This window comes from Puma concolor, chromosome B2 (assembly GCF_028749965.1).
Source record: "Puma concolor isolate L17-30 chromosome B2, mPumCon1.1.hap2, whole genome shotgun sequence".
Classification (NCBI taxonomy): Eukaryota; Metazoa; Chordata; class Mammalia; order Carnivora; family Felidae; genus Puma; species Puma concolor.
The window spans coordinates 35,559,390-35,571,677 of record NC_141671.1 but is presented as its reverse complement, the minus strand read 5'-3'; the positions used below and the strand labels follow the sequence as shown (position 1 = coordinate 35,571,677).

Genomic DNA, 12,288 nt, shown 5'->3' with positions numbered 1-12,288 from the left:
TCATAGCATTGCCCCCTCCCTGTCATAGGAAGGCCCTGATCTGATTTTTCTGTGTCTGCCGTTAAAAAGCACTGTCCACTACACAGTCCTTGAATCAGGGAATTAGAGGCTCAGGCTATGACACTTTTAGAGGCCAACCAAAGCATCTATTAGCCCTAGCTTTAAGGAATAAAGCAACTCCCCCCCTTTTTTTTTTTAATGTTTTATTTATTTTTGAGAGAGCGTGCACACACACACAAGTAGGGGAGGGGCAGAGAGAGGGAGACAGACGATCCAAAGCAAGCTCTACACTGTCAGCCCAGAGCCCGATGTGGGGCTTGAATTCACAAACCGTGAGATCATGACTTGAGCTGAAGTCGGATGCTTAGCTGATGGAGCCACCCAGGTGCCCCAGTGGTACCCTATTTAATCAAAAGGAAAAACTCTTCTTCAGATCCCCAATTTATGTCATAAACAAGTCAATATCCTTGAGATGAGGATACGATCAACTTACCCAAGGGATTGGCACCAATAAATACATTTGCAAAGTTCATTTTCGGCATCTGGGTCAAAGACTGAATGTAGTTTCTTGCCTGTAAAAATAAAAGGTTTTCAAAATGGCTTTGTTCAATAATGTTACTGCTCCCGGAGTCTCAGTCCTGCCAAGGAACAAGTGTTAACTGACAAAATCTGCTAGCTTCGGTATTTATGACTGTCTTTGATATTCAGTTAAAGACTTCTCTTTTACTGCCTTATGTATGATCATCACCTTTGTTTATTCTGGTTATCTCTCACAGTTACATTTCAAGTGAATGAGAATGCTAACCAATTAAGTTCCCTTTTAATAGCTTTCTGATCAAAGGATCAGAAGTTTAAAAAAAAAAAAAAAAAAGAGGCCAGGAGATCTAAGAAGTTCCCCTTTCTGAAACAGCCTTCCTAGAAAGCTAAAATTAGCACAGGGATTGGTACTCCTAAGGAAAGTCTAGGACTAGCAGTCTTCTGATGGTGCCGATCTCAGTAGGTACTCTTGGTACATAAAAAGGATATTCATGTTAAACCTTGCTAACAAAGTAATCTTGGTAACAAGAAAGTAAACATAAGCCTAGTATATTATTCTAAGAGTCTTGAACACATTTAAAAAACACTAATTATTAAGAGTAACAAACAACAGTGGGTTATAAGTTACACGGCTTGTGCGGAAATCTTTCCCCTACCACTTAGAAGGTACATCTTTTGGGGCTAGTCCTCAGCTAACACATCAGTGACCTCATCTGCAAAATATTAGTATTAGATATTAGTATTTGGCTTGCCTGTAACATACAGTCACTGTGATACTCAAGTACGATAAAAGTTTATGAAAGAGCTTCAAACTAAAATTCTGACACAAACATTTATATTACCAATATAGTTGTTATTAGTTTGGTCCCTACGGTGGAACAGGCTTGAGTTTGTATCTTGAGTTTATCACTTTGGGTAAGTCACTTACTCTCTTTAAGTCTTGAGTTCCTCTTCTGTAAAATGAGATTAACAATGCTGACCTCACCAGGCTGCAGTGAGGATTAGAGATAATAAGCCAGCACTTCCTCAGCACAGTGCTTGGTTCAGAGTGATGGCTCAATAGACATTAACTGCCAACACTGTTGCCTTTAGAAAGTTTGCTCTCATTCACTAAGGGTGTTTCAACTTCACAAGTTCTGAATTTCACCCTAAGGAACTTAAGGCACCAAATATTATTCAGGACTGATAGCTCTACCGAGGCAAGCCAAAAACTGGTCTTGAGAATAATCATATAAATACAAATGTAACTCATAAATGTGTACTTCAGAGATTAGGTATTAAACTATGTCTATGGACATCCCTGTTTCAAAAAGTAAACCCCACTCACTATCAGTCCATCTGAGATAAAATTTCTTTTATCTTAACCACTTCCTTAAAATTCCTGTTTTAACAAGGCTCAACACTAAACGTATGTGTGTACGCTGTATGTGTGTAAAAATGTACACGCACACACAACCTTAGAAAAAGTTCTGGTTGCGAGGGTAACTTCACCTTCTTAGTCATTGTATGTGGCGCAAGTAGAAGTCCGCTTTGAAAAGCCGTTGAGTCCGATTTGAAAAGAACTCGACTGTCCACATGGCTGTAATCCCTTCCTACTTGAGCGTAAAGATAAAAGGATGAAGGGAAAACAGAGGCAAGAGAGACCTGTCTGTCTCATGCAGGGAACAGTCATCCCTCTAATAAGATTTTTTAAAAAAAGGTAAATTTCAAGACTGAAATATAGCTGAAATAGAAACAAAGCTGCTGGGAAGGGCCTCTGGATGCCAACCTGGCTCCCAAAAGCATTAAAGGCGCCTTAGAAAGAAGTGCCCCAATCACCTCTGATAAGAAAGCTAGCATTAGATTAAGTAGTAAGAACTGGTCAAGAAGACACCTTATGCTGTATCAGTGTTCATATTTATTCCATATTATTTACATATTTTCTTTTAAATACAGTACTTATTAGTGTTGGATATTATACTGATTTTTTGTATTTTAAAGGAATAATACTCTTTTGCTCATTATAAAAAATTGACGAATAGACCATCCTAATGGTCCTCAGTTAAATACACTTCCAGCCTAAAGCCATCAGATGGTAACATACCCTAACTAGGAACACACAACAGTCTCTTAAGCACTAAATTCATAAAACCCAAATATAGAAGTAATATCATTTTCTATTTACAAGCCTGTAAGTTATATTCTCAATCCATAGGATTGGATGACATTTTATCCCAAATGTCAACATCTTGCAACAGCACACGGGCAGTCATCAGTAGCCTTCAAGGCACATGCAAAAGCACTCAGTGACATTAAAAACTGTGTTGATTATACAGTGGCAATAAAATGAAATGTGGCCTTCTGAATTGGATATCCCTATACAGTCTGTTTGTTCTCACCTCATGGCTTGGCATCCTGTTAATGAGATAAGCAGGGGGGGTCCCCGTCAGACGCATAATCTGCTGAAGCTGGTTAATATCTTAGATGCCTAGTCAAGGGCATTGTTAAACATACGGTGCAAAAAAATAACTTTCAACTCAAGTTTTTAAGAAGGCCAAAAAAGCCACCCCAAAACAAAGGAAAAACCCACCCACTCATTCCCCCCACCCCCACCCCAGGCCAGAGCCCAAGGCTGTATGTTAAGGCACACTTCTATGAATGGCATGAGAGTTATTAGGCATGCAGCCAGTGACTGGCCATGCAGATAAGAAAAATTGCTTTTCTTTCATTTTAGCATCATCTTTAACATGAAATATTTTAGGCTCCCTGGAAAGAGACTGCCCTGTGATCCAGGATGCCAGCCAGAGAACTGTTTTCAACAGGATGGCCCAAACCTGTTTGCTTGGGGATGGGGGGGGGGCGGGCGGGGGGGAGGTAAATGGAGAGGATTCAGAAAATTTTGATTTGGCTCTGGAGAAAATAAAACTTTCAATATATCCATTCAAGGAAGAGGTTAAATTTTTGTGGCACAGGTTCTGGTGACTCTCCAAGGCACCACCCCTCCAATCGTAAGACATGGCCGGGTGTGTGAGCTGATAAGCAATGCCAAGTTTCAAAGACATTAGTCGTGGTACATTTATAACATGCCACAAACACACAGTTTGTGTGTTATCACAAACACACAAACACACAGGAAGAAACAGGAGACACGGGGGAAAGTTAGAAGCCAATGGCAAGGACGGAACAGAAGTCACAGGCCACTGATGGTGTTCTAGCAAGCCTCAGTGATTTCCTCCACAAGTCTCTAACAGGTGGACAGGCTGACTCCACTTCATAAACAGCCGGGAGGGAGCCTACAAAACAGTCTGCCGGGACCGAACCATGAGGTCTTCTGTAGGTACGCGCGCGTATGTAAGCGGCACTCCAAACTTTCCTCTTCGTGCTGTCCCATCAGCTTTAACACAATTCCCCCGCCTCCAAAGTGCTGTAAGAACTGCCAGTTTATCATGTGTTCCTATTAAAGGAGAAGTGATGGGATTTTGAAAATCAACACAATTCAATAAAAATGGTCTTGTATTCCCTTTCTTCTTAAACCTTTCGTTCCCCGCTGCGGCTGGCGTGGCATCTTCAGTGAGCACCCTGGTCAAGTAATTACATTTCTTTGTGGCTCCCTTCAGTAAGTTTTCACCTTAACTCCTCCTCAGAGCTCCAATGCCCTAGGGGTCGGATGACGTGTGTAAGGCTGGCCATCAGGAGAGGGCTGGGGCCACATGCTCCACCCCGCCTGTCACATTCTATTTCACACCGGCCCAAAGACAGGCCAGCAGATTCAAAAGGTGGCATGAAGTCGTTTTAACTTTCTCTCAACAAAGTTTAGATTTACCTTTAAGCAAGTTATATAACGAACGTTACTTTGCATGCCAAGAAATGTAACCACAGGGGGCCCGCTAAGTAAACCCCCCCCCCCCCCCCCCCCCGCAATAGTGGAACACCAGTTGGGTTTTAAAATCTTAAAATCCTGCCACCTCTCTGGTCTTTCTTGTGAACAACACTTGGCCTGTGCGTTTTCTGTCTTTGTTTCCTTTAGTCAAATAGGTTCTTCTACCCCCTTCCTGTCAGGAGGTTAGGAAGAATAGATTTCTAGAGAAAAATGTGAGTCAGTGAAAGGGCTTTTGCTTTTTTAGTATGAGATTTTTTTTGCTCTTTCACTGATTACTATAGGTGTTGGGTCACTAACCAAAAAACTCTCTCCTCAGCCATCCACCATGACCCATTTTATCCCCTTTTCTCCCAGCACATCCCAACTTGTTCTCAATCAGCCCACCCATTATTGCATTTTCTTACAATGTCTTATTATTTATTGATTGAATTTCTACCTCAGTGATGACATCGCTACCTCACTATTCTTCACGAGTGATGAAAATAGCTATTGGCTTTCTTTTTTTATTGCATTCCTTCACTAATGAATTTTCCTTTTCATTTCTAATACCTTTACACAGGTTTCCTCACCTGGCTTTGTTATTTACACAGCATGTATCCTACACATCATGTGCTTTTAAAATAAACTGGTACTTGGGGAGGATCACTGACATCAAATTAATCTTGTCTACCGTTTTGAAAGTTTAAAACCCCTTTTATTTACTCGCCATAACCATGTAGGAAAAAAAAAACAACTGTCTTATTCCTGTACTCAATACAATATTATTTGAGTGCGTTCTATATTCTGGTACTCCATTTTATTATGCCCAACTCTAGAGCTATTTAAATGTATAATATATCCTATTTCACCGAAGATAAAGGTGATCTCATTATTAGTTTGGGCACTTGATGTTGTTTCTTTCTTAACAATAAATGATGGATTAATAATAGGTAAATACTATATTACCCATGCTTTTTCTTTTAGAAATTCTTATGACTAACAGCACACACCTATAAGGTGGATGGTTGGGGTGGGAGACACGACTAAGCAGGAGCTGCTAACAGCCTTTCCCAGACAGGGAATGAATTTACTATCTTAGTCTCATTAGTACTATCAGTAAACAAACTGAACTTCCTCCCAACCCCGCTCCCTTGCCCCCGTGTTTTCTCTATTACCGGTTTTTCTCAGCAAATGCATTTAAAACAATAAGGCACCATCCTCACTACGCAGCATCTCGTATCTTCTTTGATTCATTCTATCCAGCTTCTGCACTTCATAAAGCAAAAGAAAACACTCCTTTGGGTTAACACTGTGGTCAGTAACTCTGACAATGACTTTCAAAATAGTGTGCAATCGCATGAGATTCAAGTTTAGAGATCATGTTATCAGAACATCTGATATCTATGCTCAGCTCTGCCAAGTGACTCAGTGCATGACTCAGGCAAGTCACAGCTTTTCTGTGCTTTTCCTTCTTCTTCTTAAATAAATAAATGAAACAAAATAATAGAGCCAGCACAGTCTCTTACATCCCTCAGAGTAGAAATTGATAAACACACTGGACTTTGTGGTCTTTTAAAGGAATGTACCGGAAACATACCAGATGACAATATTCTTTATTTTGTAAGGGAGACGATGAACCATTCAAACTCACCTGCTCAAGCCTGCCTCCAGCTACCCAGCAGTCCTTCCAATTGGGCAAAGGGACCCCGTTAGTCAGAATGCTGGGACGAGAATTCAGGAAGGCACGACTGGAGCTTGGCTCCACAGCTCTTTTTCCCTTTTAGTCAACTGCCTGGCGGCAGACAGAGGAGAAAAGGGAGAAAGGCTGAGCTTTCATGATCTCTCTCTTATCTCTGGCCCTAGAAAATGACCAACAGCAGGAAATCGGAGCCAAAGCAAGCCAGAGTCACATTCCCACGGCTTCTCTCTAAACCCCTGCTTGGAGGCAGGAAAGCATTAGCTCTAAAGCTTTTTCTCAGGTTATTTGACTTGTAATTACAAAGGCAGGCTGTGGGAGGAAGGATTTACAAGCCAACTCCAGTGGATGTGAAGTACTAGGACTGGTCTGGAGACAGGGTGGAGAGATGGCCCTGCTGAGAATAGACAACTTATACAAGATGTAGAGTTGTCGATTCTAAAACAATAAAAAGCAGGAATTTCTGGAAAAGGGCAGTAGCGTGCACCCAATGCACACTTCATCCTTGTGGTGATGAAGCTAGACTAGTACATGGTGAAGCTCATGCTCTGAGAGCAAGCACTAACCAGAATATAAAAAGAGCTCAGGTATATGTGACACTGCTGAGGAAAATGATGTCAGGGCTTGGTAACAGAGACCAATTTTCCATTGATCTCTTGGAATGAGTTAGAATCTCAAATCATTTACTGGGACACGACTGCTCAATACCAGCTCTCATGATCTATGTATGTACTCCAACAGAGAACGAAACACATGCACGTGAGCAAATGTGTACACACACACACACACACACACACACACACACACTTATACTTCATCCTGGAAGTCAGCACAAAAGGGCACACGTGCTTACAAACATACCCAGGTCAAAGTACAGATTGAGGGAAGCGGCAGAGGCTCCCAACACGGCAGATAATTACAATCAAAGCATCAACTCACAGACTCTGAGGAGATTTTCTTCAAAAGATCAGCCCCTGGGGTTCCAACGAGTCTTAAAATGAGCTTCAACTGATCAATATCTAATGGTGGACTATAAAGGAAAATGTTGGGACAAAATAAAAATAAAAAACACAAACGACAACAAAACAAACAAACAAAATACCCCAATAACAAAAAGTGAAAACCCCCAGCCAAGCCAAAATGGTGAATTAACCTAGATCAGGGTTTCCATGGATGGTCACTTCAAGTAGAACATGTTCCTCCTGTGCAAAGACTCAAAATACTACCACTCACACCCCCAATTTATATTCATTCCGGGTATCTGTCAGCATTACCTATCAGTAAAATGAAGCGACTTTAGCTGGGTCAAAGACAGCAGGTGACGGCACAAAAGCTTCACTCAGTCCACACCTAACCTCTTTGCCTTCCACCAAAGCGTCAGAAGCCAGTTGAGCAGAAAGCACTGGTAAGCAGAGTGCTACACGAACAGAAAGAGCAGCAGAGCATAGGAGCTAGGGCTGGCCAAGCTCCCCTGGGAATCCTCCCCCGAAAGGCTTGACCCAAGGAGCTTGTAATAGGACAGGAGCCTGCGACTACCCCAGGGCCTAACACCACTTGAGCATGCCCTCTGGGAAACCTCTCCCTCTGCAACGGCTAGAGCAGGCAGAGAGGAGCCGTGAGTGATAGTTGGCCAGCAGAGGGCCCCACTCCCCCACTGCATCCGCGTGTTCTTCAGGAGCGCCATCATGAAGCAGAACAGGAGAGTTTTCCATCTCACAAGCGCAGTGACAAACCTCACACATCCCAGAGGCTCTACACAATAGGCTACAACGTCCAAACCCTTATTCGGGTAGCCAACTCTTCCGCGTATGTGCATATATTAACCAGAAGACAGAAACTGTTCGTTTGTTCTTATTGCCTTTAGTCTGGCCCAAAAAGGAAGTTAAAAGGGGAGAGAAAAAAATTATATAAAGTAAGCTTTTAATATTCTCTACGAAAGTGTGAGAGTTTATCCACGTCTCTACTGACATTCGGGGAAAAGGAGGGGAGGATGACTGTCTTCTGGTGCCTATCACACATCCTGTCAGGTTGTTGGCATATTAGATCCTTCTCAACCTCAGATCTCACTTCCTCAGAGAGGACTCTCCCACATTCTAAATAAGAAAGCCCCTTCTTCCTTGTATTCTCTACCCTAGCACAATGCTTGCAAACGTCAATCTATAATTACTTCGTTTGCTTTCTGTCACCTCTGCTGATCTGTATGTAGCTCCATGAGGGCACGGGCCACCCTGACTGCCACCTATCCCCCCGTGCTTAGCCTGCCATCTGCTACATGGTGGGCACTCGAAATATCTGAGGAGATCTTCTCCTCAGGAAGCAGGAAGGAAAGGAGGATGGAAGAAAATATTTCTGTTTATGATTACACATATAAAGGTAATACGGTGTAACTTAAAATAATGGCTTCTGCAAACCACAGTTGCCTAAGTTACAGGAATTACTTACGCAATATCACTGGCATCTTGCCCTGTTCTTCCCCGTCCCCACCCCCACCCAAGAAACTGGCTTAAATGGAAGAACATTCTAGACAGGAGTCCGCAAACCCCAGTCTGCTGCCTGTTTTGAAAATAAAGTTTTATTGGAACACAGCCATGCCCATTCGTTTATGTACTGTCTGTAACTGCTTTCACCCTACACAGCAGAATTGAGTAGTTACAACAGAAACCATATGGTCCTCAAACCCTAAAATATTTACTATCTGGCTCTTTAAGAAAAGGTTTGCCAAACCCCAGCCTAGACCCAAACAATTTGTGTTCTGTAGAAAACCAGGTTAAATTAGAAACAAGTCCACTCACAGAAATCATTTCTAAATTAAATATAGTAGAGAACTTTGTCATCTGCAAATGGCAAAAATCAATGTGTTCTGGAGGTTAAAATTTCAATACTGACTCTTAGTTCAAAGTGCTGACAAGAAAAAAAAAAACTAAAGCATGCAATAATGGGGACAGAGAGAGGGGGATGGACGAATATGGTCTTGCTTTAAAACAATCAAATTAAGGGGCGCCTGGGTGGTTCAAGTGAGCATCCGATTTCCACTCAGGTCATGGCCTCACGGCTTGTGAGTTCGAGCCCCGTGTTGGGCTCTGTGCTGACAGCTCAGAGCCTGGAGCCTGCTTTAGATTCTGTGTCCCTCTCTTGTGCTGCTCCTCCCCCACTCATGCCCTGTCTCTCTCTCTCTCAAGAATGAATAGAAAAACATTAAAAAATAAATAAAATAATAAAATTAGCTATATGACAACAGAATTTAGTACAGGATCCCCTCTGCCCATTTTAATTGATTCAGTTTACAAGTATTAAGTCCCTTCACACTCTTCAGGAACAAATTTAACTGGGTAGCTCTCCCACAACACAAAGTATATCATATATGAAAACCAACTAGACTACTTCAACTCTTTTTTTTTTTTTTTTTTTAATTTTTTTTCAACGTTTTTATTTATTTTTGGGACAGAGAGAGACACGGAGCATGAACGGGGGAGGGGCAGAGAGAGAGGGAGACACAGAATCGGAAACAGGCTCCAGGCTCTAAGCCATCCGCCCAGAGCCCGACGCGGGGCTCGAACTCACGGACCGCGAGATCGTGACCTGGCTGAAGTCGGACGCTTAACCGACTGCGCCACCCAGGCGCCCCTAGACTACTTCAACTCTTAAACAGGTAGTTTTACAATATATGTGTCAAAATTAATCTCGGGAAATAAAACTGTTGAGATTGGTACTCTTGTTTAAGAGACTTCTGACTACTGAAATGAGAGTCAAGTTTTACACTCCCTTCAGGGAAGCCAGAAGACTCTGGGCTGAGTTTCTTAACCGCCCTACCTTCACCTCATCATACCTGAAGAGTGTGGCACTCCCACTAGTCACAGAGGCTCACGACAGCAATGAGCTGGGGGCCCCATGTCTCTGCCAGTATAAAACAATCACACGTCTGAAGAATAAAGCCCGAATTCCTAGCCCCTCATGGCCCTCCCTGACTTGGCATCAAGCTTCTTTTCTGACTGCCTCAGACGGTTTGCTTCAACGCACACCAAATATTCTAGGCAACTCTAAGCTTCCACCTTCTTATTTATGCAAGTCATACGCAGGAATATCCTCCATTCTCCCCTCCTATCAAGTCTTTTCTTATTTATTCTACAAAGTCCTACTCAAACAAGAACTGTGCTGTGAAGTCTTTCTGGACATCTTAAGTTCGAATTACTTTACTTCTTCTCAATACCTTATTTGTACCTCTATTATGGCATTTTTATCACTGTCTTATTTTATAATGAGAGAGTAGACATTTGTTCTGGTAACTCCTATAACTCACTTTCCACGGAGTATGATCACTCTGGTTTGGGGGACAGGTACTATCTCATCCCCAGCACCTTCCACAGTGTAGTTTGATAAATATTGGTTGGCTTGAAAAGACTAGTTGTAATATGCTTTCTAACTCAGCTCCAGCCCTCTGCCTTGCCCTAAAAAGCCTATAATGACCATACTCGATGGAAAGTCTAAATACAAAAAGTAGTCCAGAAAAGTTGCTTCACTTAATATCAGGCCTAACAAAGCCCTCAAACCTTCCAACTGAAGTGTCTACACCATGAAGAGTACGCAAGTATAATGCCATGAGTGTGTAAGGGCTATGGGCAAAGAGAGTGGCTACAGCATGATAGCCAATACTTGGGAGATTAGTAAGCACACAATGCAAAACAAGAATCTACTTAGTAGCTAAAAGCACTTGTAAGAGGGAAGTCAAAGCATGCAGACCTCAGAAGAAATCACCATAGGTTCTCCAAGAGCTGGCAAATCCATTGAAATACAGGTCAGTCTTCCAATAGTACCAGCTACTGTAAGGCCACTACAATTTGTCCAGGCAGTTAAGGCCAGAAGGTGCTTCAAGCAGCTACATAAGCAGAGCAAAGCAAAATTTATCACATAATGACAATTAGTTATCTCCACAACAAGCCATCCTTCATAATTGGTTTAACCCTCTTTTTCCCCCCTAGATAGAAGAAATTTTTCCTGTTAGGTAAACAGGTGTTTCAGTTATAATGATCAAATTGTCAAAATTCAAATCATAAATGTCTTGGTCCTTTCTAAAACAACCACTGAGGCCCAAGATTACTCTTTAGGTTCTCTGTAACAAAAGTAATAGGTAGAATGAATAGATGAGGAAATCAACCTAAGGTTAATGGGGTAATCAGAAGGAAAATAAAAAACCCAATATTCTATTCACCTCTAAGTGTTCTAGACAAAGCCAGAACATTAATGTCTGGAGGGTGGAAAACCTTCCTGAGACAGACAGGATGGACTAGAAGAAGACTTAGGCCTACTTTCTTCTCTTCTTGGTTGTCAAAATAGTCATTTTCACTGTCACACACACTAAAATTCTTAAGGTACTTTAGGTTTGTGGACACACGTGAAAATTCCAACGTTTTCTGGGAAAATATATTGTCAAGTTGGAGAAGAAAAGGCAAATAATGCAGTAAAATTTTTTTTCTTCTTTGGCATTTATTAGGACCTTGCTTTCAGTGTCTAAAGTGAAACTTTTTTTTTTTTTTTTTAAGAGAGAGAGAGAGAGCGAGCACGTGAGTTGGGGAGAAGGGAGAGGACGAGAGAGATAAAAATCTTAAACAGGTTCCATGCTCAGCACAGAGCCGACACAGGGGCTCGATCCCACAACGCTGGGATCATGATCTGAGCCAAAATCAAGAGTCAGATGCTCAACCAACTAAGCTACCCAGGCACCCCATGAAACTGCTTTAAAATGAGAGAGAATAGGGGCACCTGGCTGGCTCAGTCAGTGGAGCATGCCGCCCTTGATCTCGGGCTTGTGAGTTTCAGCCCATGCTGGGGGTAGAGATTATTTATTATTTTTTAATTAAAAAAATAGTAAAATGAGAGAATATTTGAAACTAGTGACTACAAGTGAGGGGTAGACATGACAGCAAGGGGTACATCAGAAATTTTTTACTGGCGTGTTTTAGCCCATAATCTGGGAGCTGTGAACATAGATGTTCATTATGTTATTGTTTTTTTTGTATTTCACAAAATGTTTGAAAAAAAATCAAAAGAAATAAATAAAGTAGAATTAAGGAGCAAATTTAATACACTAAGGAAATTCATATGGAGTAAGGCAGCAGCTAATGGCAAGTAGATTATAACTCAACAGCCCCATTATCCTCTGGTTAATATCTTAAAGGTACCCCTTCTATTAAGATGAAAGAAGGAGGGGCACCTGGGTGGC

At 41.8% G+C, this 12,288-nt stretch overlaps 1 protein-coding gene across 3 annotated transcripts in view; it reads right to left on the bottom strand.

Moving 5' to 3' along the window:
- The window catches only part of MAPK14 (mitogen-activated protein kinase 14), a 76,720-nt gene that overhangs the window by 5,740 nt on the left and 58,692 nt on the right, over nt 1–12,288 (bottom strand). Inside the window, exons 9-10 of one of the 3 annotated variants that reach the window (XM_086706689.1) lie at nt 2,916–2,995; nt 494–572 (exon numbers count right to left, since the gene is read on the bottom strand). In XM_086706689.1, coding sequence (XP_086562815.1) covers nt 494–572; nt 2,916–2,995 — 159 coding nt within the window. Of the gene's footprint in view, nt 1–493; nt 573–2,915; nt 2,996–3,127; nt 3,971–7,010; nt 7,091–12,288 lie in introns of those variants that run through there. The other 2 variants (XM_086706688.1, XM_086706690.1) reach the window with 2 other exon arrangements.